Consider the following 27,209-nt stretch of genomic DNA (forward strand, 5'->3'; position numbering starts at 1 on the left):
AGGACTAACAGTTGTTGGAGGGATGGTAATTGTCACTGCCCTTCACGTGGAAGAAAAGGATGGAGATGTTACTGTGCAAGGATCTGTTTCCAAGCAAGTTTTCACTGTCCTCACTGAAACCCCCTGATGGTTTCTATGGAGGAAGGGCTGGGCTCAAAGGGAGAAGGGTTTCATGTCCAAAATTTATTTGAAATAGGAAAAGGCCCTGTTTTCAACGGGCTGGGAAAATAAATACAAACCCAAACAAACAGCGCATATACAAATGTGTGCTCCTGGGGACCCCCGGGGAGAAGGGCTCACAATCAGGCCTGTGTCTGGAGCACAGAGAGAAAGCTTTCTTTGGCAGGTACCGCGCATCGGGCGTTGGGGAAGGAGGGGACCGCGGCTCAGACGGGGGAAGAATAGGAAGAACTTGCTTGTGTTGGCAACTCTTCCCTTTTTCTTTTGCTCCCTTGTTGTGTGAACACCCACTGATTTCCTAACATGGTGGTAACGTGCCCCGCCGTGGAAGGCTGCGTGGGTGTCGAGGAAGGAGGGTGAACGCCTGGTAACCTGGCCCTGAACATTCGCAGAAGATACCTTGGATGCCACAAAGGAGCCAGCGACCAGCTACACGCTTTGGCTGGAGGTTTCGGCTCAGCTTTCAGAGGAGCGTTTAGCTTAGAAGAGAAGCCAAGAAGAAAGCCAGGGCAGACAGAAACCACAGTACCCAGGAAAATTTAATTTATTTTATGGCATTTTCCAAAGAACTGGGTTTCTTAGATGTTAACTGAAAGAAAAAGATTACAAAGGATGGAATAATAGGCAGTAAAAAAAAAAATTATAGCTTTACAAACACAAAAATGCAGCAGAGCCTTAATACATAGGCAACGTACTGAGTTATTCAGACAGTAGACAGCACTGAGGCAAGTGCCTGGAGCTGGAAGACGAGCTCTGTCTTGGAGTCTATTTCTCCTTGTCCATCTTGTGATCAGAGGGGAGAGGGTACAAAATCTAAATCAAAGATACCCACCCAGGAGCTAAAGCAGAATGCTACTCCTGGTTCCCACATGGTTAAAGACAGCTTTGTTTTTTTTGACTAGAGGAACATGTCATTAAAAGAGAAAACACACACGCAATCTCCTTAATGGGGATACCGAAGCAGTGAAGACAAGCCAGGCATCCGACAGCCGTGTTTTCACGGTGCCTCTGACACTTCCTAGTTATGGGACCTCAGGCACGTTGCCTGCACTCTGAGTCTGGTTCTCAACCTCAGAACCAGGGTTGAGGATGCTGGCTAGAAAGGGCTGCACACAAGGATCCACCGCGAGTGTTTGGAAGAGCCAGCACAGTGCGGCCCCAGCAGGTTGAAGCTCAGTGATGGGTAACTAGTAGGAGGAGTCAGGCTAAAGGCCATCCAGGATGGGTGGGGCTGGGGGGCAGGTATCTGCAGACGAGTCAGAATTTCTGCAGCTCATCTTCCACTGGGGTAGGATGTGGTTGGGACTTTCTCAAAACCAAACGAGAACAACTATTTAGTAATTTGTAACTCAGACCACTTTCACCTCTGCCATTTGTTGGAGGGGCAAAGAGATGTTGCCATGGGCTCAACAACAAAGCCTTGGCCAATCAACATGTGACAGACGAGTAAGACTGCAGCTCATTCCTTTAGTTCCTCCAACTTGTGTGCTTTTCCCGAGTGACGGGCTCGGCACTGGGTGCTTCCCACAACAAGATCCTGGCCCTGTGGGAAGAGGGAGCGGTGAGTGTGCTACCATTTCGCAGCTGCGAAAGGGAAGAGCAGCTCCTTGAGAAAGAAGATGTGTGGAATCAGATAAGGTTCCTTACGGGAAATGACACCGGAGCACAGGCCTGGCCCAGGAGCGTACAAGGAGAAGAGAGAGTTTTAGGGAGAGGAAGCAACATGTGCAAAGGCCCACAGGCAAGAAAGCAGGATGTTCCGGGACCTGTCAGTCGGTCAGGCTCCAGTGCCAAGCTGATAAGTGACCACAGGAGTCCTCCCAGGGTTGCCTGGCCAAAGCCATCTGGGATCAATGACTCCCCTCCTCGCAGGGAGAGGGGCTCCTCCTGAACTCAGCTTCCCGCAGGTCTGGCTGGAGGGCTGCCAGAGTTTCTGGGTACTAGGCAGTTGGCGTGCTCAGCATTTTTCTGAATGGCCAGATTGCCCGGTACCTATAATTGGGACCAAAATGTTTGCCTCTCCCCATTCCCACAAGATCGTTTTCATGCTTGCTCAATATGAAGGCTGATCATCAGAGAACTGGGGTCCCTCTGCTGGAATGCAGCTATAAGGCACATGAGCTGTACGCCGGCTGGGCATCCCCAGCTACAGGACGACCAGAGAGCAGAGGAGCTGTGTGCAGGCTGATCCACGTGAGATGGTCAGTTTGCACCAAGTGACTACCCTGCACTCCCCAGAACCCTCTGAACAAGGGGGGCCCAATGCGGGGAGGACACTGCTACCAGGGCCATTTCTGAGTGGACCTGAGGGTTGAGGAACACCTTTTGGAGAGTAAGAGCTAGTTGCTGCGAGGACTAATGACCAGGACAGACATGGCATCTGGAGACCACCAAAGCCTAAGAGTGAGTGGGTCACCCAGTGACTAGTTGGCCTGAAATTTGCAGTCAACTAAAGTCCATGGCTGGTTGAGTCACGTGGCCCACTAGAAGGCCATGAGTCAACGGTAACCTTGGTAGGAACCCTGTCCATGGTGTGATCCACAGACATCTTTGGCTTATTGGTTAACTGGTATGTCCATAACTCCAGATATGATGGAGAACATATGTGGACCCTACTTAAACTGTACGTTGTGGGCTGAATCATGTCTCTTCAAAATTTTTCTGTTGAAGTCCTAACCCCCCAGGAACTCAAAATGTGACTATATTTGGATATAGACTCTTTAAAGAGGTAATTAAAATGAGGTCATTAGGGTGGGCCCTAAGCCAATATGACTGCATAAGGGGTGGGATTTATAAAAGAAGGAGTTGAGGACACAGTGTACAGAGGGAAGACCATGTGAAGACACAGGGAGAAGACGGCCGCCAACAAGCTAAAGAGAGAGGCTTCAGAAGAAACCAACCCTGCTGACACCTTGATCTTGAACTTCCAACCTCCAGAACTGTGCGCAGATTCATTCTTCTGTTTAACCGTCTGTGGTATTTTGTTATGACAGCCCCAGCAAGCTAATACCCTGTCTAATAGAGAAAAAAAAATCTAGGTGTGGCGAATAGGGGTCTGGCTTGGGCTACCTTGAAGGAGCTTTTCACCAGCCCCAGATCTGAGTCAGTCCTCCTTGAATAGAGAGCCAGGCAGCCCTCAAGTAAGGACTCTTCAAAATGATGGCAAGTACATTCTATAAATTCCCCGTTTGGCATCTGCAACCGTTTACTCAGGTACCTGCACAATGAGAAGACGGAAATACACAGAACTCTTGAGGCTGATCGGACACAGGCTCTGAGACAATGCTGGTTCTCGGGTTTCTGGTCACCACTGTGACTCACCAGAGGGGGATAAACAGAAACTTGGCTTCAGTTCATCTCACAAGGGGCCCAACGGGGCTGTGAAAATCTGCCGTCGTCTTCTCAGCTGTTGAGTCTATGACTGGGGCAGGCTTGCTCTGCAACTGACAGAACCCACCCTCAGAGACCTGGCTCCTGGAGGGCGTGCTGGTTTTGCAACAGAAGGCCAGAAGGAAGTCTCTGGAGTTCCCCATGCCCACCAAAACCGTAAGCCAAAAGCAAGGTTGATCCCGAGGATTTCAAAGGGACCATGGCATCACCAAACACTTGAAATATTCAAGAGTATTTTGTCATACAATTTTCTCATTTAATTCACCACTTTGGCCCAAGTAGAAGACAGACAGTTCTTGGAGGATGACAGTGGATTAATGGAGCTTTAATTTGGCAGAGATTCTTCGGGATTGGAGCCCTACCACACCTAGCATCAGCGACACAGAGCTGGGAAAATGCAGTGTTCCTATCCCAGTGAGCAGACAGCACAGAAGCAGGTTTCTGCCGACAGTAGGGACAGCCACCCAGCTCCACTCCTGCCTCACTGCTCTGCTAACATTCTGGTTCAGTGACACTGTGAGCCCACCAGGACCATCAGAATCTCACTGCCTCATAGGATATCAGTTCAACAACAGTGAACTCATAATGGAAGGGCTCATAGAGCAGAGAGTGGCACATATTCTAGATGCCATATAGACACGGGCATGTGTCAGACTGAAACCCGTGAAAATGGTTTCTGAACGTCCAGGGGTCTGGGGCATGTGAGAGAGTTCACCCAAAAGAAAAGTCAAGTTTTTGCACCCTGGACCCCTGAGCACTAAGAAGTTAGCACAAACACTGGTGGATATATCTGTGTGTTTCTCTGACTTATATAAATGACCTGAAATGCTGGCAACTTGAGTAAACAGTTTACTAGCAGATACAATGGTGTGCCTGGTTAACCAATGACTCTGCCCACTTATGAAATGATACCAGCCCACTGAGGGTGGAGCAGGGAAATCTGCTCAGTAGGCAGAACGCTGAGTAGTGAATTTTGGCCTATAAGGAGAGGGAGACTGAGATCTGAATACTTACACATTGGTAGAAACTCATAAGGACCAGTGACAAGGACATTTGTGGAAAAGTTGTATGGAGTGGGAAAATATTTGAATCTGATGTGAATGTTCTCTGAGAGGCCCCACTAAGAACTTATAATAATCTGGACAAGACGACCTGCTCCATGGATGCTGGCCGGCCGCTCTCCCCAGCTGCCGAAGTACCTGCTCACTGGGTTCATGAGCGATGTGGCCATGGTGGAAGGATGAACTTTATGCTTGGGCTCAACATGGACTTAACTGCACCGAGGCTGAGCCCTGCCAAATGCCCAGTCTGAGCAGCCCCACAAACTCACTTCACAGGGAGATGGGCCAGCTGTGATGGGTGGATTATATTAGACCTCTTTTACCCCAGAGGCAGCAATAACTTATCTTCACTGCAGTGGACCTTATCCAGGACGTGGATGTATCCTCTACACCTGCCATGTTTCTGCTAGCCACATTGCCCATGGACTTTCTGAAGGCCTCATCCTCATCCACCATCACCACTGAGTGCTTCTGACCAAGAAGCTTATTTTGCAAAGTAAGGCAGTGGGCCCATAAAAGTCAGTGGTCCTACCAAGCAGTCAAGCAGGGCTCAAATGCAGCTGGCCTTACACGATGGTGGAAAGGTCTACTGAAAATTCAGTTATGATTCAAACTGCAAGGTGGGAGAGCACGTGGAACTGGGGTAAAATCCTACAAGATGTACCACGTAGTCTGACCAGCACAACAGTTTGGCATTAGCCAGAATACATGGTTCCTGGAACCAAGGAGTGGAAGTGGGAAGTGACCACCTCAGCAAAGAGTCTGCTTTTCATCCCCATGACTGCATCTTTAATGCTCGAGAAAAGACTGGAACAGAGAGGCTGACATGAGTCAGGCTGGAAGTTTGAAGTGCCATGTAACTATCTCAGGCCCTTTATGCCACTAGACAGACAGAAAGGGGAGCTGAAATGTTGTCGGCTCATGAGGGCATAACCGGGGCACAAGGTATACAGGCAACACAGGCACACAAGGGTTCTGCTGGAGGAGCGTACCCAATCCGAGAAGTGAAGGAGAACCATGGCAGCCTCAGACAGGCGTGACCACTGACAGCTCAGATCCCTCAGGAAGGAAGGTGTGGGTCACCCTGCCAGGTCAAGAATCCTGACCAGCTGAGTCACTGGCTGAAGACAAAGGGAATGGGAAACAAATATTAGAGGAGGGAAGATACAAACACCAGCTCTTTATTTCATGTAACTGACTACAAAAGTTAGGATGGTAGCATCTTCCTAAACTGTCTTCCTTGTTGCATCTACTTATATATTAAATGAGTTTTCTGGCTTTTTATTTAAGGTTTGTGGCAATAGTTAGCTTCCTCATTTGGTCAGTAGGTAAATTAACATGGGCCGTGAATGAACTGAAGGAGGAAAAACGACACTCAGGAACCTCAGGCTTGGAGCCAGGACACAAGATTTGGGTTCTGTCTCTCCGGGGAGATGGTGAGCCTGTTACCCCTGTAGCTGGGAGAGTTGTGTTGTCAGGCAAAAGCTTGCTGCTACTGTTTAGGAGTTTATAGAAGAAGGAAGCCAACAGGAAAACTCCGGTGGATATTTGTAACTTGCATCCACTTATCCAAAGCTTCAGACCATCCTCCCTGTGTTTTGGTAACTTCCCACATTTTGTGAGTCCCAGTTTCCCAAGGTGAAAGGCAAGCGCTTTGTGCTCCCTGGCTCCCCTGCAGCTAGGATGGAGGCGTGGGGTCTGGTTTTGCCTTGCAGTGGGCCCGGAGGGAGGAGCACTGTGTTGCGGCCACGGGCCAGGCCGCTAACATTTACAGGCTGGGCCAAAGGCTGACGCCTGGCCCTGAGTATGGCAGACAGCACTGAAACGGCGCACGTACCAAAGTCGTCCCCATCCCGTGATGGAGGCTGTGCTTGAGAACCGGGCGGCCTGGTCCTCCCACAGGTAGAGTCTGTGAACTATCTAGTATCTTTAATCAACTTCTCTGTTGAAGAGGCAGACAGATCCTGGTTAGTCTCAAGCAGAAATGAAATTAAATAAAGGACATCAGGCAACTCAGGTTCCTGGTCACAAAAGGTTTTAAAGCTGGAGATCATCACATTTTTGTCTTCGAGAGGCCACTTTGGCAGCAGAGGTGTGGATGAATGGGAAGGGAAATCGGGAGGCTGTGGCAGTGATTCAAGAACTGATTAAGAAGGTCCCTGGTTGGGGGGGTGTATAGCTTAGTGGTAGAGCGTGTGCCTAGCAAGCACAAGGTCTTGGGTTCAATCCCCAGTACCTGCATATACATCTGTATATATATAAAGCCTAATTACCTCCTCCTCTACAAACAGCAACAACAAAACATACAGTGCTGTGTGTCAATTCTATCTCAATAAAACTGGAAGAAAAAATAATAAAAACAAAACAAAAAGAAGGACTTTGACCAAGAGAGTGAGAATGGAAAAAAGAGAAAAAATTAAAATGAAAAAGGCAAACAGCCCAATACAAAGATAAGCACTGGCTGTAAACACATAAAGATAATAATCGAAGAGCATGGTCTTTATGTGGGCTGCCAGACCAGCAAGAACACAAAACACTGGTGACACCCAATATTGGAAATGCTAAGGGGGAAAATATTAATGAGGTAGAACTGACAGAAAATGACAGTTAAGTCTTTAAGAAAACTTTCTTACAATACTCATTTTTACTGAATCTACTGAAATAACAATTTCAGGTCACTTAAAAAGGATGAGGCTATTGGCAAATGTCTGTGCTGTGCTGTTCGCTAAGTTTATGTCAATACTCTTTGTATTCCTCAATGAGATACGATTACGGAAAAGACCTCAAAGTCCTTTATGTTATTTTTTATAAAAGATAACTCAGGGCTCCCAAGATATGAGTTTTATTAAAGCAAAGTTACCAGCCTGGCAACTCTAGCTCACCCAGCATTATGCGTCTATCCCATGATGAACACATTAGCATTACTAGGATCTGGAAATGGAAAAGGGGAGAAACTCATGCAAATGGGAGAAGGTCCCCAATTTACACAAAAAGCATAAACACATTTACCCAAACCACCAATACAGTAACAGCAACTCCATTTTTAGGGAACATGAGATACAGAAATGAACACCGAGGGGGAAATAGGCAAGGCCTTATAGTCCGTGGCTTTGAAACCGCTCTTGGAAAGGCATTTAAAGTAAGGTATGGAAGCCACTGAGAACAAGCAGTTTCCATTTCCAGTGATGCTGGTAATAAACAATCTGGGGCGGGGGCACCACCGAGCGGGACCGCTTTGTCCCTGCGGATGTGCATAGCCCAGAAGACGGCGAACCTCGGCCCACTGTGCAAAGCAGCCTTGTGGGCGAACAATGCTCCGACCTTCAGGAAAGTCACAGTTTAGCGTGAGGTTAAGTACTCATAACCAGAAGCTGAGTTATCTGTTTATGCCCTTGAGTTAAATAGCAAGGTAACTTAGAGGAAAGAAAGAGGCTCTGGAGTGGTAACCGTTCAATCTGGACCACCAAAGGGAAGGGGAAAGGCAGGTGAATTGATTCTGACACCACTATAACACAAGGTGACCAATGTTATAACAGCATCATGAGCACAGAAGAGAGGAAACTGAGGGTGACTTTGAAGAAGTACCATTTGAGTTAGGTCTTAAAAGTTGACTCCTAGGAGTTTTCCAGAGAAAAGAGAAACCTGTAAGTGTAAAGGCACCAAGGTCTAAAGGATGTCGGTTTGCAGGAAATAGAAAAGTGAGTGGCAGGAGGAGACAAGGCAGGAGAGCTAAGTCAAGGCAGGCCTCGACCTCAGTAGTTAGAGGAAAGCTATGTCCATGTATGTAATTTGTCACCTGTAGGAACATTTTTTAAGTACCTACTGCAACCTGAAAACATGCTCCCTGCTGGAGATACAATGGATCATCAAACAGAACCTGTCTTTGAGGCGCTTACACATTTGTGGAGAGATCGACATTCATCAAATGGTGTCAATGGAAGTTCAGGAGGCTCGTGGGCCTGTAACAAGGGAGCCTGTGACAGGATAAACTTCCCTGCGGAGTGGACTTCGAGCAGAGAGCTGAAAGCAGCAGAGGGGAAGGGGAGGACCAACGTAGGCAGAGGCCCCAAGGTGAGCAGAAGAATGGAACAGTGGAAGAGAGGACTTGAGTCTGCTCTGGCTGAAGCAAAAAAGAAGGAAAACGTTACACCAGGTGAGGCTGGAGAGGCAGCCAACCACTCCAGAGATCTCGGCCTTTGTCCTGGAGCCCTGGGCAAGTCCTGCAGGGCTTTATGCACAAGATCAGACCTGTGATGTTGGGGGATTCCTCTAACTGAAGTGTCGACAGCAGGTGGGGCAGCGGCCAGAGCTGCTGCAGGCGTCCAGGTGTCCAGGTGAGGCGGGAGCAGGGACCGGCTGGGAGCAGCAGAGAAGGGGACAAGCTCTGGTGTGAACATCAGAAGACGTGATTGGTTAGAGGTGAACTCTTCTCAGAAGTACTGAGGGGAAGGAAGATGGTGCTTTCACCCCAAGTCATCTTTCAAAGAGGGATGCTCAGCACAGCTTTTTCACTAACGAGTGAAGAGCCCATGGTTGCATCAGCATCATCCCACCTCGCTCTGGGAATTAACCTCAGTCACTACTCTTCTCACCACAAGGAAGCCCAGCATTTGTCCTCAAAGGCTTCATGAGAGAAAAAGAGGCTTCTGATTTGTGACTGTACATTAGATTAACCAACTTAGAGGCAAATGACAAATTGAGCAGAGCCATTTGCAACATATACAACACACAAAGCATTAATGTCCTTCAGGAGCTCTTACAAACCAACAGAAGTATGAACATGAAACAGAAATAAAGAGATTGAAGTATGCAAATACACAGATCATCAGAATGTTCCTGCACCACTGCTTCCAACAGTGAAAATATTAGATACAATCTAAATATCCCACTGATAAGAGTATGGACACTTAATGGAATCTATGCAGTCATTAAAAACAGTGTTGTGGACCCCAAATGGCCAAAAGGATCTTGAAAAACAAAATCAAAATTGGAAAATTTGTATCTCCTAATTTCACAACTTACTACAAAGTTATGGTAATCAAAACAGTGCAGTATGGGCATAAAGACAGACATACAGACCAATGGAACAGAACAGAGAGTCCAGAAATAAACCCTCATATTTATGGTCAAATGATTTTCAATAACGGTGCCAAGGCCATCCAATGGGGAAGAGGACAGGCTTTTCAATGAATGATGCTGGGAAAACTGGATAACCACATGCAAAAGAACAAAGTTGGACCCTTACCTTAAATCATATAAAAAAATTAACTCAAAATCAAACAAAGACCTAAATGTAGCAGCCAAATCTATAAAACTCTTAGAAGAGAAAATAGGGAAAAGCTTTGTGACATTGAATTTTGCGATGATTTCTCGGATATGACAACAACTGGCTACATCAAAATTAAAACCGTTTGTGGTCAAAGGGCATTATCACGAGACTGAAAGGGCATGCTCTCAGAATGGGGGAAAATATGCGCAAATCATATCTGAAAGAGATTAGTATCCAGAATATATAAAGAATGCCTGCAACTCAAACAAATGAACAAACAACCTAATTTAAAAATGAGCCATGGACATAAATAGGCATTTCTCCAAAGATACACAAATAGTTGAAACGACGGTCAACATCATTAATCATTAGAGAAATGCAAACCAAAACCACAGTGTCACATCACTTCACAGCTATTAGGATAACTATTGTCTAAACAACAAAAAATAAGTGTTGGCAAGGTGGCAGAGAAATTGGAACCCTCGTGCATTGTTGGTGAGAATGTAAAATACTGTAGTTGTTATCGAGAACAGGATGGCAGTTCCTCAAAAATTAAAAAAGAAATTAAACATAGAATTACCAATGATCCACATCCAGGCATATACACACCCTGAGAATTGAAAGCAGGGACTCAAACAAATATTTATACATCGATGTTCACAGCAGCATTATTCACAACAGCCGAAAGTTGGAAACAACCCAACTGTCTACTGACAGATGAGTAGATAAACAAAGTGTGGTGTGTGTGTGTATGTCCCTATACATTCATATACCTATACACATATATATTTACATAACATATAGATGTATATTATATGAACATTATTCAGCCCCGAGAAGGAAAAACATTCTGATAAATGCCACAACATGGATGAACTGAAAACACTATGCTAAATAAAATAAGCCAGACAGAAAAGAGTAAATACTGCATGATTCCACTTATATGAAGTACCTACACTGGTCCAATTCATAGAGCCAGCAAGCAGAAAAGTGATTACCAGGAGCTGCAGGGGGCAGTTATGGGGAGCTGAGGTTTAACGGATAAAAAGTTCCAGCTCGGGATGATGACGAGGTTCTGGACCCTGAGGGTGACGCCTGCACAACAACACGAATGCTTTTCCTGTTGCTACATCGTAGTCCTGAAAATGGCTAAAATGGTAAATTCTATGATGTGAATAGTTTACTGCAATAAACAAAATTTAAAAAGTGGTGCTGTATGGGTTTTAAAGGACTTTTATATTATGTCAGGTGGGAAAAAAGAGATTACAAAATTGTCTGCACAGCAAGATCACTTTGCTGTTGAAAAACAAATTTCTTGCCCACATGCGCCCAAGGAAGGGCTGTGAGTTTCCTCTTGGGGCCAGAACAGCACATGTGCCCTACCTGTGATGGAGGCGGGAGACTGAGTATCTAGCTTCCTTCACTCAGGAGAGGGGTGGTGGTGGTGTATCTGAGAATCAGCACTGACCACAAGCCACTGCCACACCAGAGACGGAGGTCCTGCAACTTTCTCTGCTCCTTCTCCGTCTGAACTGGTTATAAAGTGAGATCAGCCAGGACCGTGGGGTATGAGGAGGCAAGCTCCTAAGGCTGCGCTCAAGAAGATTCAAATTGTTACTAAGCAAAATGCCAAAGCGTCATCTAATACAGTATTGTTTGGACTGAAAATTCCATTTGTTCTAAGCTTTCAGTTTGGATAAACTTCATGAGTCTGTCTCCTTATCAGCTGTGCCAGAGGAAACACTGCAGACTAAGTAGACCTTCAAAGGGGAGTGAGTACTTGACACAGTTCTGCTCTGAAGGAAGTGCTGGATTAGCATAATCTAGTTCACGGGCCACTGGGCACCATCCTGAGGATGAACGCCAGGGTTGACTGTATTTGTACTACAAACAGTGCCGGGAAATGCCGACTGGAAGTAAAAAAATTAAAAACACAACGACGACAGAGTGGAGAGACAATGGGGCTGGGGGTCAGGTTCTGCCACTTGTCACCCAAGTCCTCCTTTGTTCAACGTATCCCTGAATCTGAATCTCAGGCCCTGGGCTAACTGCTGGGGGCGGGGAGACAGGGGAGAAGGTGCCAGAGAAACAGGGACCCCCTTAGACATACAATCCTCAGCTTCTTCACCTCTAACTCAGAGATGTTACCATTCTCAACATGCTAGCAGGATAACAGGGCAGGATATTTCAACCTCCGTGCCCTCGATGTTTTGGGCAGGCAGTGCCTTGTGGGGGCTGCCCTGTGCACTGGAGGGCAGTTGGTGGCATCCCTGGTTTTGGCCCACCAGATGGGCCAGCAGCTCCCTGCCATGGCTCCCACCCCAGTTATGACAATCAAAACTGTCTGCAAACATTACCGAATGTCCCCTGGGGCAAAGTCACCCCCAGCTGAGGACCTCTGAAATACATGAAAGCATTAAAAAAAGCAGAAAGCCCCAAATCAAGTCAGTATTAATGTAAATCCATCTGTAAGACCACTTGTTGAAAACAAAAATCCTTTAAAGAATTTATAGTTTTCTTAGGAATGTTTTTTCTATTTTTATATATTTGCCTACCATTAAAAGCCCTTCAGGGCTTTTTGGTTAATATTCTTTACCCAAACAAAGCATCTTCATTAGAACATATTTTTTAAATGTATCACTGTACTAACATGACAGTCAGAGTCAAACTTAATTTCCATCTCTACAAAGCAGAAATTTTATCCAGAATCAAAGTACTCTGTGCCTACCTTTTAAGGACAAGGGACTGGATCTTGTGAATTCTGTATTTGATGGCCTGTGCTGTTTACGAACTTCTAAGTACTCCTTAACTCTTGAAGTAATGGTTTCTTTCAACAGTAAACAGACTTCCTAAAGTAAATAAAAAAAATCAGATATAACTTTCTCATTCAATGCAATGCAGAAAAGTCAATATCATGCACATTAAGAAGCCAAAAATAAGCATTTCACTTGGTTTGCGTTTTAATTTACTATAAATGATGAAAGGAATGTTGTATGTGCTCACAGATAACACCAGATTTAAACTTGCCATTGAGGTTTGTTGGAAACCATGATGCTGGCTCACGCTGTGATCTAAGAGATACATTTCATTTCTCTCTGACTCAGTTCCACATTTCTAAAAGGAAGATGAAAATACTTCAGTGTAAAAATTGGGGTGATGAGGTGATGAAATCAGTGAGGGAAAGACTGTTTTCTTGTAAATATCAACCAATCATATTGGGACAAATAGAAGAAAGAAGTCAAACAGAGCCAATGCCGGCTGGAGGCGGGTGCCCCAGAGATCTGCCTGAGGTGGCTGGGCGGGGGACCATGGGAAGGAGCCAGGGCAGAGTCAGAAGGAACCCTGACCCCAAACCAGCCAACAGGCGGCAGCCCCCCTCAGCTTCATATGGGGGACACAAGGCACAGTGTCACCAGATCTTCCCATTTGTTTCAGAGGAGCTGGAAACAGTGATTTTTATACAAAAATGTCCCACTTTTCAAACTTGGTTCAAAAAACTTTTAACATCTAAGCACCATAATTCATTAGCTTCTGGGCTCAGGTTTACAAATCTACTGAAAAGAACAGCATTGAGTAGTGTGGGCTGAACAGAGAACTGGAAATCAGGAATTTGATTTTTCTTCCACAATCCTGTTGATACTATACATGCTCTGTGAAAATGGAACTATAGTCACCTATTAATGGTAAAAATAATTTAACTTCTTATATTTGTCAAAAGTAGATTAATATTTATTAGGGAACAGAAACACATGGTTTTAACACAATGTCAACATACCGCACCACTAGCAAATTCGTGAAACTATTGTTTCATGTATCGGTGTTATTTATGAATGGAGAAACACAACCTTAAAAGTCAAACCACACAATGAGATGAGACTGCCCTTTTGAGCTACACTACAGAAACTGGTAACCTGATGCTGGGAAAGGAAAAAATTGCACACAAATCTAAATTTCTTCATTTAGATTAAGAGCTGATGTGTCAGGACTGATAATTCTGGTTCAGTTCCCAAGGACTCTGCAGACGGTTTGGAGTTGCGAGGTCACCTCAAACCTGTTTCACTGGTTTCTCGCAATGCCATCTCGGGTTGATCTCTTAGAATCTTCATAAATTCAAATGACACCAAAGTTTCACGCTGCTTCAAGGGGCAACGTGAGCCAAACGCTTCTTTTATTGCAAATACATGTACTCCTCCAACAGTAGAGAAAACCCTGGATTTCACTCACAAATATAAGTTTCTCGATAAGACACCAACACTCCATCTCCTCTCACCTGCTCTCATTTTATAGCCCAAGGATGCTGTGCCTCGTGGAGGACAGATAGCCCTTTACAGTTGAGGGTTTTGGCAGTGTTCACGCAACAGAGAGGCAGCCTTGCCTCACACTGTTGTTTTAACAATTAAAGAATTTTGCTTCACATGCAGGGTTCAACTATGACTGAGCTAGAAAATATGTGGAAGACCTACATGGAAACAAGGATTGTTAAAATTTGGCCATAAATGCCCTATAAGGCCAGGACTAAAAATAGCCTGACAAAAATAAAGCAGAGGCCCATCCACATAAACGTTCTCCCTATAGTTACGGGGCTTTCCTCCCATGAGTCAGGTCTGACAAACGGAAGGCAGACCTTGAGCCCTGTGGTCCAGATGCCCGAGCAACTGACCACACCACCCTTGGCGAAGCATTTTCTTCAGAACCACAGCGAGGCGAGAAAGGACAAATTCCCAGCTGCACTGAGGGGTCAGCGGGAAGACCAAGTCCAAATCAATGAGCAAGACGGCCAACATCTCCGGGCTGCCGGGGGCTCATGAGCACGTCCCCAAGTCTGCAAATGGAACAGTCTGAGTTCAACTGTTTGGGAACAGAGACTACTCACGCTGGACTCAAAATAAATATGTGTTTAATACATGTAATTAGTTCCCTTTTGTGAAAGGGAACTGGATATTCTTAAGACTTTCACTGCATAAAGTAACGGGTAAATGCAATCAAACTGATTGCTCATTGAAATTATTAGAAAAAGATGAACGCACTGGGACACTGAACATGGGCTAACGTCCTGTCCTCAACTAGACTTTCTCCTTTCTTACACACACACACACACACACACACACACACACACACACACATATTATCCCAGAGCAATTTTAATGTTGGGGAACATATTTTAAAGGAACAACTTGAAGAAAAACTGCAAAATATTTACTTTGCTTTGAGGGGAAACCTCGGCTTGCTGGCACAACCTGCTGCTGCATCGGAGCCCGGCAGGTCTAATTGTGCTCTGCGCATCTGCGCTAAGGCACGCCCAGCTGCCCGGATGCAGGTATGAGGCGGGGCAGCACAGCTGTGCGTGGCACCCTGGGAAAATCTAGCCTCATGCTTTGGCTGGGAGGTGAGTTACATACTCACAGCTTTATCGTAAAGCCTTCCAAATCAACCGATTCTTGGCAAAACTGACTAAATACCAAAAACAACAAAAAAGGTCTAGGGCCAAGGTGGCAAAGCTGGGAGAGAATAGAGGACAATCAGGAATGGAGAAAACACGGGGCCAGCAACGATGGATTCTAGAATGTTGTTAACGTAAGTCAAACCTTATGGGTGAGGTCCCCACGGTGCATATTAGTCACTTTGGGGAAATGAATTCACTGTTTTGAATCATGGGGACATGTGCTGAGAAGCCAAAGCTTGGGAGGACATGAAGACGAGCTGTAGGAGGAGACACTGGCCTCCCGAACAGCGAGTCCTGAACAGGACAGTCCACGGTTATCTACCTGAATGTTAAATTCCATCACACAGAATCTTGTGCCTTCCTGCTCCCAGCTGCAGGCCACCTGGTAGCCTTCACAAAATTATGACAGCAAAGTCCTGACAATATTATCATCTTTAGACTGAAAATGTGTTATTCATAAATTTTCTTTTGGGAGATCTTTTTTTCTAGCAGTCTCCAAAAGCTGAAAACAGTTATCACAGTAAACGGGGTAAAAAAGTGGCACAGAAAAGTACCACTATCCCTAGTTCCTTCTCTATATACCACCTTTTAATGACATTTAGTTTTATTTCTAGCTCTAAAAAGCTGTTGGGACCAGTGAATATCATGGGAGACACAAAGTACTCTAACATTTTGAAAGTTAAAAGCCACTGGCTGGCAATCCCACTCTCTTGTAAACAGGGATCTGGAGAAGGAAGCAAAGCACGTGATGAGAGCTAGTGAACCTTCTCACCCTTTGCCGCAGCGGCACTTGGGTGGGACCTGGGAAACTGAGAGGCAGGGGTGATTCAGCCAGTGTCTGGTAGAAGCCCTTCATTCGCAGACGAGGAGGCTGAGGCCCAAGGGCATTCACCATCATGCCCCGTCACACGACCATTTGCTTCACTGCCTGACCATTCGCTGAGCGACTGACCATGGTGACCTCGGTTGCCATGGTCAGCCATCTCCACATCTGTAGTCAAAGATTCATGAAGTGCAGAAGAGGATTCCAGACAGGTGGAAAAGACCAGCCTTGTGTCAAGCCCACACCTGCTCCAGGTGCTCAGTCCCTCCTTTACGATCTGTCAGGATGACAATCCCTGCTTACCTGGAATAGTCACTTCCACTTCTTTTTTTTAATACAAAGAATCCCTTCCCCCCAAACAAATAGGTAGGAAATTTCTGGTTTAAATACTAGAGTAGCATATGAAATATATAGATGTGTTAGTTTCCAAAGCTGGGGGCAGGGGCGGAAAAGCAGGCATCTGTCTGTCGTGGGGAACACAACTGTTTTTCAAGGATTAAATATCACTCAATATTTATTGTCCACTAATGAAAATGAAAGCTGGAAGGAGCTAATATTCCTTTTAAAATCAGCTACTTGCATTTAAAATAGTGAAAAGTTTTTTGGTACCTCTTTCTTCTGTTCAGAAAACCAGCTGGTATCTCTGCTGGAACCTTGAGGTGATATGTGAAGATCCACCAGGACAGCGAAGTCCCCACACTGAAAGACATCAACGGCAGAGTGAGTGCATGGCCAGCAAACAAGGAGAGAAAATCTCACAAATTCCTATGTGGTTGCTCATGATGAAATGGCAGTGAAGTTCATGACTGGACAGAAATGTTCCTATGGGACAGGGTATAAGCCATAACCCACTGATCTTTGCAAGTTTAGTATTCATGATAGAAATGCTAGGGAGAAATTTAATTTTAATCAGGATAGGAAAGAGAGAATATCTACCCCTGGGCCGCCCCTTCAAGTGGGATGCCCAGAAATCCAGCAGCAGTTGGAATTACTATGAAACATCAAGAAGAGTTAAGCAGGTCAGTACTAGGGGGGCTCCAGAAAAGAATGACTCTGTGGAATTCCTTCTTCCAGGGAGGAGAGAACAGAGAGAAGCTACTGCATTTTTAGATGGACAGAAGATTGCCTGGCACCATACATCTTGGCTAGAAACAGAAGCCTGGATGAATGAAAAGGAAACAAGTGAGAGGAAGGCAGGTACTGGATGACAGTTATCAAAACTAGTTAAGTTTCATTAAAATACTCTATAGAACTATGCAAAGCCTGTCTTCTTTCTTCATCGATAGGCTAGTGCTGTCTAGCACTTTTGGAAAACTGGAATCTTCTACAGCTGTACTGTTCGATAGAGCAGCCAGAAACATATGTGGTTACTGAGCACCTGACATGTGGCTGCTGTGACCGAGAAGCTGAATTTTTATTTAATTCCAATCTAATTTAAACAGCCACATTTGGCTAGCAGCTCTGTGGCACGGCTACAGACCTGTAAAAAGGTGTGCCTTCATAAATCCTCATACCTTATGAGTAAAGTAACCTGAGAATCTCAAGATAACTATGGATGCACGAACTTAGAAAGGCACCGTGAGTCCGTTTATGGCCAGCAGGGAAAGTCACTTTTGCACCTCTTTGGCTAAACAGTTTTTTTTTTTTTTAATTCTGTGCTGTAATTTAATGGTGAAAGGAAAATGTTTTCAACAAATGGTGTGTGAATACCAGATTTAACATGGAAAGAAAATGAAACTTGACACCTACCTCACACCATACACAAAAACTTATTTGAGATGAATCATAGCCCTGAACATAAAAAAACCAAATCTATCTTCCCGACCCTGGGGTAGGAAAAGTTTTCTTAAATAGGACCCAGAAAGCACTAAATATAAAAGCAGAAAAAATCATTACATTGGATTTGGAAAAAATTAAAAACTGTTGATCAAAAGATACCATTAATAAAACAGACATGTATGCCACAATCTGATATAAAATGTTCATAAATGCATATGTTTGACATAAAGGACATATTTACAAAATATCTAAAAATATTCCTAAAAATTGATAGTTATAAAATCACCCCAAGTTCGAACAGACACTTCACAATTAAAATGAACAACCGGTGAATCAGCATGTTAAAGTGTTCAATATCATGTCATGGGGCGGGGGCTGGGAGTGTACAGCTCAGTGGTAAGAGTGTGCGCTTAGCATGCACAAGGTCCTGGGTTCAATCCCCAGTACCTCCACTAAGATAACTAACTAACTAACTAACTAAATCTAATTACCACCCCCTCCAAAATCATCAGTCATCAAGCAAATGCAAATTAACACTATCACGAGATATAATTGCACAACCTACCACAATGACTACAATGAAAAAGACTGACACACGGCAAATGTTGCTAAGGATGGAGAGCGACCCAGATTCACACACTGCTAGTGGAAATGGAAGATGGTTCAACCACCTTGGCAAATGTCTCATCAGTTTCCTATAGTTAGACACACATTTATTTACCATCCGAGCCAGCAATTTCCACCTCAGGTAATTTACCTGAGGGAGATGAAACATATATGCACACAAAGACATGTATAGAAATGTGCCTGGAAGTTTTATTTGCAAAAGCCAAAATGGAAGACAACCCCAAAGTCTCAACAGGAGAATAAACAAATTGTGGTACATTCATGCAGTGAAACGTTCCTCACCAAACCACTGAGATGCTCAACATGGTCTCATCTCAGTAACACGAAACTGAACACAGCCAGGCTAAAATACATACTGTATGATTCCATTTATATGAAGCTCCAGAAAAGCAAAACCAAATCTATGGTCAAAGTAATCAGAACAGTGGTTGCCTAGGGAGAAACTGACTGAGAACGGGCACAAGAGGACTTTGTGCAGCCATGGGGGTTTCATATCTTGACATCCACCTAAGATCAGTTTATTTCATTGTACAAATGTTATGTCTACCAATAATAAATAATTTTAATACTGTACAAAAGTATGCTCTGTTGATAGTTACTTAAAATGTAAGTATTATGTCCCTAAAAATCTGTGGGTATTTTGGGGGAGATCAAAGTGAACCTCCCTGGGTAATAAATCATAAAGTATGATGAAGGACAGTCTCCTCTAATGTCAAATAGTGTGACCCACAGAACTGCAGTTTCATGTGCTGCAACCAGCATTTTATTTTAAGGAAAGAAAATCGGAGAGAATATTGCAATGGGATAAAAAATAACGTTTCACATGGTGAGGTCAAGTAGTATTTTGTGAAAATTACATATGAATATACTGCGTTATGATATAAAGCCTATTTCTTACTGTGGGTTGTGATAAAAAGTGTTTGAAAACAATATTCAAATATACTGTTATTTTAAGTTTTTTATAAATGTTGATTATAGAGTTAACCTCTAAGGAGTATGCTGCCACCAGGTGGAGGTCACATGTCACAACTACAGGAGTTTAGCCAGGGGGTTATTAACCTTTCGTGTGCCATGGACCTCTTTGGTCAGTTGAAGACCTGTTCATAATGATGCTTTTAAATGCCTAGAAGCACAGCGCATAGGATTAAAAAGAAAACCAATTATACAGACGTATGTTTAGCCAAATTAATTTAAAAAACCAAATTTGTAATATAGTAATGGATATATACTAGTTCAATGAGGCATTGGCTCTTGTCACACAGTGGTGGATCAAATAACTCCTATAAATCTGAAGTGGCGACAAGCATAAACGACATTTTCCGATCTCTGCCTAATATTAATGTAATATGAAAAGAGCTATGATTTCTAATGGTAACAAATATTCTTAATACTATGGTGTTTTGAATATTTCATTGCTAATAAAAACAAAATTTATTAGAACTTGGTCAAAATAAAGATGTAAATATTTTCCCCCACGCACGGCCTGCTGAGGTTCCAGGGATGGCAGAACAAGGGCCCCTCCAGAGCTGACATGTCTCACACACATTTTACTGGGTTTCTTGTGGGTGTTCTACCTTGACTGTTGGGTCAAACCATGTTCTCTGCTACTCCTCTGTCATTAGCAACAATGATTTTTTTAATTAAAAAAAAATAGTGATGTTTGAATAACTTGAACTGTAAACAGGAACTTCTAAAAAATTGAATAGTAAAGTTCAATTTGTGTTTTTTTCAATCATTTGTAGCTCTGATCAGAAATAAACTAGTCCGAAAAAGAAAAGAAAGAAGAAAGAAAGAAGCTAGGCTGTTTGATTATACGCAGACTGATTAGAATGTCTTTTTTTTTTTTTTTTTAAATGAAATCTTTGAATCTTACTCTGGTGCTCAGACTTTCCCGGGCTTTCTGCCAGACTCCACACGGCCCCTCCCCCATGGCGGGGCTGCCCAGCCCCCTCCGCAGCCAGCCTTCTGTGCTCTCCAGCAAGCGCCCTCTCAAACTCCCACGCTAATCAGAGGTATTTTGCCTTTCTAAAGTTCCCTGCTCTCAAAGCTTTGCTTCTTTTCTCCCATGAGTAAACAGAAGTGAAAAAAAAAAAAAAACCACCTCCGACTGAGGCCAGCAGCACAGCCCCCACCCCTCCTCCTCCTTAATTAGGAGGCGACTTCTCCTCTCCCAGGATAAACTCTCCAGCTCAGAGAGAAGCAGCACAGTAAGCATCGCTGGTTCTCAGACCAGAGCTGCTCATTTTAGACAGGCCACCTTACCTCCCTCGCAGCCCAGAGGCTACTGGAGGAAGCTGTGCGCCCCATGCCCTGGGCTGGGAGTTAACCAGCCAGGAGCCCGGCCAGCTTCCTCCCACCTCCACCCAGAGGTTTCAGCCAAAAACCTGGGAGTCACCCCTACCTCCTCCCTTCCCCTAACCCTCCGCCATCAGTTGCCAGTCTGGTCAATTTCACTTCCTCAAGCGCTGAACACATCCCTGCTCTCTCCTTCCCTAGCTCGGAGCATGGGGCCCCTTCTCCTGGTGTCCCAGATAAACTCTCCAGGCCTCTGCTAGAGCCTCGGCTGCCAAGCCTGCCCGGGGCTCTGGGCCTGAGGAACATAACCACAGGTCTCCGATGAGTACCCCCCGCCGCCCCCGTCTCCCACTGCTCCCTGGCACATGTACACTTTGCCATTTGCTTCAGTGCTCAGGGGGCTCCCACACATCCTCGAACCCTGGCAGCACTGTGGGCATCTCGGAGCTTTTCAGACCAGCTTGTCACACCCTCCTAGGGATCTGTGCTGGTTTATTTCCACACTAAGCGACTGGTCCACGTAGGGGCCTCCCTTGCTAGACTGTCAGCTCCTCGGTGGAGGCAGGGTCCACCTCAGTCACTCTGCAGCCCAGGGATGAGTGCGGTGCCAGCTCATAGTGAATGCTCACTACTTAATGAAGGGAAGGAAGGAAGGAATGAACAAATGACAGGGCACCGAGCTTCGAGTTTAGGGCAAACCATGGCCTTATCTGCACACTGGGGACAAGGTCAGCCTGCTTGAGCCCAGGACACTGATGTGTCAGAGAACAAATTTCTCCCTCCTTATTCTGGAGTGGTGAAAACTATGTCATCACCAGTGGCAACCACTCATTTTCCATATTTTGGCAAAAGGGAATTCAAGGATCCTAGGATTACCTCACCCCAAACTCACTGCCAAACAAGCTGGTTGGTGATTTTTCCTATCTTTTTCCTAAGAATTCCAAAGCCGAAATTTAACTATTACCAAGTCTTCAGGGGTGGGAGGTCTTGTCTTCCAGTTTTACATTAAGTGTAAAATAAAGGGGAAAATGCTAACATTTTTCATACATGGAGATGTCTCAGAAGCAGGTGAGAACACAGATACGTGGAAGGTTCCACACATTCTCTTGTGCATTCATTCACTCCCCTGAGTTTCACAGGTTCACTGGGCAGACCCTGGGAGAGGAAGGGTAGAACAGAGCCCAGGAGGAAGTGTGACCACAGTGCACACCCAGGGACCAGAGGCAGCAGAGTGACAGCTTTGCCTGAGGGAGGCCAGGAAAGAGGACATGATGTCAGAGCTAAGCCCTGAGGAACAGCACAGCAAGTGGTGGAGAAAGAAAATGCACCCACCAGGGAAAGAGGCCCAAAGAGCTCAGCGTGCTCTGCGGACGAAGAGTCTGATGATGTGGAAATAGGGCATGTCGGCAGATGAGGTGACAAGGCAGGAGAGTTCAGAGCACGGAGGAGCCCTGGACAGGCTGAGGGGGCCGAAGAGGATGCAGGCTGGAGAGCTCTCCCACCTGAGACTGTGAGCACGGGCTGGGGGGTGGAAATGATCAGAGCTGGGCATAGAGGGTTAAAGCCACTGCCAGAACCCAAACAAGAGGCAAGAGAATATGGTCCTGAGGTGAGGAGGAAGGGACCAACTCGAGGGATACACCGAAGACAGAGTCTAGAGGATGCAGTTGGGTGTCAGAGGAAGGAGGGCAAGGAGGACGCCCAAGGAACAGGAGCAGCTTCCACCTCGCCCCGGGGGGCCCGCAGGTGGCTCCTAGAGTCTGATGCAACTGTCACCAGCATTGTGCACCCACCTGGACTGAAGGCAGTTTGGATTAACAAGGCAAAGATTTTAAATGGGGGACTAAGAAAAACAAGGGTAAAAACATCAACGAAGCCAGCATTAGGTCTGACAGGCCTGTACCAAGCCCCCTGCAGTCTTAGGTCTCTGCGACACGCTGCTCTCAGTTTGCTAGTTACCCATGAGGAACACAAGAGGCCAGTCTGAGGCGGTGAGATGAGAACAGATCTGTGCGGAGGGTAACTCAGTCATTCCTGAAGCTAACTCTGGAAAGACATTTCTCCTGAAGATCTTCACACACACAAAAAAAACACGGCATTTGTCTTCCTTTACTAACAGGCTTTGGGAAAACATATTAAAATATTTTCATATCAGAACAAACTGCATATATGTTAGAGCATGGAACTGAAAAGTCATGTGATGTTTAAAGAAAAAGCACAGTTTAAAATATTTAGCACTGTTTACAGAGCACCTACGTTCCAGGCAGCTGTAGCATTCAACATAACCCCCGTCACAAAGCTGTGAAGGGACATGACTACTGCTCACATTTTATAGGTCAGGGAGTGGAAGGCTGGAGGCAGAGAAGGGGAAGACTAGTCCAAGGTTAAAACCCCACCCCACCCCACCCCACCCCACCCATGCCTGGCAATGGAGGCAAGGATTCTGAACAGGGTCACGCAGCTCCCTTCCCTGGGCTGAAGCAAGGCCCTGAGAGCTCAGATCCTGAAACTGCCGTGGTGGGTTAGGTACCCTGTTGGAATAAGAGCAAAGTCTACCACAGAGAGAGTGGGGCCAGAGGGGTGTGTGCAGGGGTGAGGAGAAAGGGAAGGGACAGCAGAGGACACCAGTGGCAGGTCACATGGAAGGTGGGGTAAGGGCGTCAGGACAGGAAAAGAGGTCTCCTGACACCAAAGCCCGACCCAGAGAGTTCCAGCTGGAGAAAAGTCAACACAAATATTCTGTCTATTTAACCCCCTTGGCCTGTCCCTCATTAAAAAAACTTGCCCAAGAAATCCCAGCTTGAAGTTTGCATTCGAGAAAAAGAAACCAGCATACCTTTAGGATGGCACATACAAGAAACCTACAGACAGTCAGGCCAGGGGACGAGAGAAGAAAGGGGCGTGCTGTTGGGACACACTACACCCTTAATCCGACTGCAGAAACTTCCTAAGGGGGAAACGCTGGCGGTCACAACAGCTAAGACTGGCAGAGCACGGACTGTGAGCCAGACCCGGCCTCAAGCCCTCTCAGGGCCTTTCTGCATTTAATTCTCAGGACAACCCAGAGAGGCATGCAGTGTTACCACTCAGTGTTCTGGAAACACCGAGAAACTTCAGGGCTCGCTCTCTCTCTGAGAAGATCCCTGGTGATCATGGCTGGGTTTTGTTTGGTGTGGTGCCTTGCCAACCTGGCAACACTCATTAGGCCTGCTACAAGGAACTCTCTCTATCCTTAGTGATCGAATTAGGCACAGCCTGAATTCGAGATCACAGCACACACAGAAGGCCTGGGGAAGGTCTTCTGCAGACCCAGAGCGGGAACAGCCCAGCACAGGGAGTCCGAGGCCGCCCTCTCTTCTGACAACACCCTGGTTTGGGGGGGAGTGTGGCCCAACTAAGTCTCCTTCATGGTGCCTTCTGCTCTAACATACCCTCTTGGTGGCGTTCTGGTTTGCAGCCATTTGCTTGGATTCCATCTGCCCCCACAACGACCATCCTCCTGTGAAGGTGACGAAGAGCCACCCTGAGTCTGTCCCCAGATGTCCATGGTGGGCTGCCCACATACAGCAGGAAAATCACCGTCATTCTGGAGCAGATGACAGGAGAGCACACTTCCTGCTGCGCCGACCTCTGCGGTCACCAATGACAGAAAAGGTCAGTCTCAGGGCTGGAAACCACGGTATGAACCACGGGACCCGGAGATGCTCAGTGGGGCTGGCAGAGGCAAACATCTGATCAACCAATGAGCTCTTCCCTCAAGGCACTCTCCGACCAGATTCAGATGACACTGCGCTCCTCTGGGCTGCCGCGGCCTCGCATGCGTGCTTTTGTCCCGGAACCCAAGCCAGCCTGTCACCGCGTGCCTGCATACGTCCCTCTCCCACGAGCTGCCCGTGAGGAGCAGCCACCTTCTCTTACCATTGGGTTGTCAGTGCCTAGAACTAGGCAGGCCTAGTTACACAGAAGGCAGCGGAGAGTGTTTGTTCAATGAAGGAAGGAATACATCAGTGATGAAAAAGTGTCTGCCTTGTTCTTTTTCTGGAGGGATCACCACTCTCTCGCCTGCACCCTGTCCTCAGAGCAGAGTCAAGCCCAAGCTCATGGCTTGCAGCTGAGGTTGCCTCGCAGATGCACAGGCTACTGTCACCCCAGAAAACGGGCAGAGATGCCCAGTGCTCCACGCCAGATGGCCAGCGTCCCATCTTCCAACCAGGTTGAGCGGGCTGCAGATCCCTGGCTGCTTATGTGAATCCAGACCCAGTAGAGGGAACCTAGGTCAGGCTTCCCTGGTTGCAAAGGGATGACGACTCCTTTGAGCTCAAGTTTTTCTGGTTGAAAAAGACGTAGGGGAGGGTGTGACTTGTCTGAAGTGGAAGGGAATTGGGAGCGGAGGGAGTTTCTCTCTCCTGTTTGTTTGTTTGTTTTTAACAGCAATTGAAAATTTATTCCAGTTATAATGCAGGTTATGCTGACTTCAAGGTAGCATCACATGGCATGCTTCTGAGTCCATTCCCGAGATATTCTGTTTGTACTTGACTCTGTTTGCTCTGCAGATCCGTCAGCTGTGGGACATTTGACTACAGGTATGTACACCTTCCCAGTCACTTCCAGTTTGTTTTTCTTAACAGATTTATTGCTGCAGTTGGGAAGAGGTTCTACCTGGGCACGGAGCAAATCACAAAGGGATGAGAAAAAAAAAAAAAAAAAAGACAGCAGAAAAGCAGAGCTAATGAGTTTGATGAGAATTCCCACAAGGAGGAAAAAGTAAGAGTCAGGGGCTGATGTCTTTCAGTTAATTGTCTCGTCTCTTGCTCAGAAAGAGTTTTGGGTTTTTTTGCCTAGAACACTCACAGTGGTAGGTTCACGGTCTCCATGGATAAGACTGGAGAAGGGAAGAAAAAGAATAAAGCAAAGGCCAACACAGTGGTATTAGGAAGCGATACTTAAGTTTAACACATGCTTCTGGAATCTTTAAGGAGTATTTGAGGCCGGATCACAGACTCTAAAACCCATCACTGCATGAAGAATGCAGTTAGGAACAGGCCCTCTCCCTTTGAGAGATAGGAACCGACTTCATTTCTTTAGACACTTTCCTTAATGACTTTCAAAAACTGATCCTTTCAAATGTAACCTGCAGGCTGTGATTCCTAGGAGCCTGGCCTGGGGCATGTACGGAGCCCTGGAGCAGCGAGGAGCAGGGTGATGACCGGGCAGGACAGACTTAGCAAATAAGCCCCCCTGTGCCTCAGTGCCCCCTGCCCCAGGGAGGCCGCAGTGAAAAGTGGAGACAATAATGGAAGACACTTCATGGAGTTGTTTTGAGGATTAAATGAGACAATCCAGGCACAAGACTTCAGCACGGTGCCTGCCATACAGAGGGCTCAAGAAAGAAAGATGGGTCATTTTGTTTGCTTTTTCTCCAAAGGTAGAATTTGCCTCAAATGCCAGAGCATTGTAAATGAACTCTGAATTGTCAGTTTCATGAGATTTACAAATTGATAGGGCGCAGGTTTCCACCTATTCCTACTAATAAACGCCTGAGAATTCTCTCCCACCGTCATACTCTGGCCACACATTGCTTCTCGGAAGAACAACAGATGGCTTGTAATCACAGCAGATTACAGCAAGCTCTCTCCTCTCACATATTTCTGCAACAGAGAACATGAAATGAAAAGATAATCTGACAGAAATTATTATGTACTTGTCTATAGGGAACTTGTCTTGAGAGGGTCTTAAGTGGCTAGAAAAAAAAGCAACATTCACAGTTAGCGGTATTTCGGATGGTGAGGAGTGTGTTCAAGACCAGTTATGGCCAATGATCTAGTAATGTGAAAATGGAACCTGGTGAACACCAGGGGTGGAAGTCCCCACAAATTCTGCTCATAGCTTTATCCAGCATGTGTCATTGAGACGCTTTGGAATGTGGGTTTGAATTTAAACTCTAAAAATTAACATGCTGAAAAATCTTTTAAAATAGACTTACTCTATGATCCAGGAATCATACTCCTGGGTATATATTTGGAGGGAGCTCTTAATTCGAAAAGATACATGCACCCCAATGCTCATAACAGCACTATTTACAATAGCCAAGACATGGAAGCAACCTAAATGTCCATCAACAGATGATTGGATAAAGAAGTTGTGGTATATTTATACAATGGAATAATACTCAAACATTTAAGAAGAATAAAATAATGCCATTTGCAGCAACATGGATGGACCTGGAGATTGTCATTCTAAGTGAAGTAAGCCAGAAAGAGAAAGAAAAATATATGATATCACTCATATGTGGAATCTTAAAAAAAAAAGACACAAATGAATTTATTTAAAAAACTGAGACAG

The 27,209-nt window shown here is 45.6% G+C and overlaps 1 protein-coding gene across 4 annotated transcripts in view; it reads right to left on the bottom strand.

The window, feature by feature from the left end:
- SLX4IP (SLX4 interacting protein) overlaps nt 1-27,209 on the bottom strand; it is a 169,681-nt gene that overhangs the window by 45,351 nt on the left and 97,121 nt on the right. For all 4 annotated transcript variants that reach the window (XM_032461827.1, XM_032461826.1, XM_014561272.2 and 1 more), the window contains 2 exons: nt 16,776-16,865; nt 12,629-12,749 (listed from right to left, as the gene is read on the bottom strand). In XM_032461827.1, coding sequence (XP_032317718.1) covers nt 12,629-12,749; nt 16,776-16,865 — 211 coding nt within the window. The remainder of the gene's footprint in view (nt 1-12,628; nt 12,750-16,775; nt 16,866-27,209) is intronic.

The sequence above is a fragment of the Camelus ferus genome, chromosome 19 (genome assembly GCF_009834535.1).
Source record: "Camelus ferus isolate YT-003-E chromosome 19, BCGSAC_Cfer_1.0, whole genome shotgun sequence".
In the NCBI taxonomy this organism is placed as follows: Eukaryota; Metazoa; Chordata; class Mammalia; order Artiodactyla; family Camelidae; genus Camelus; species Camelus ferus.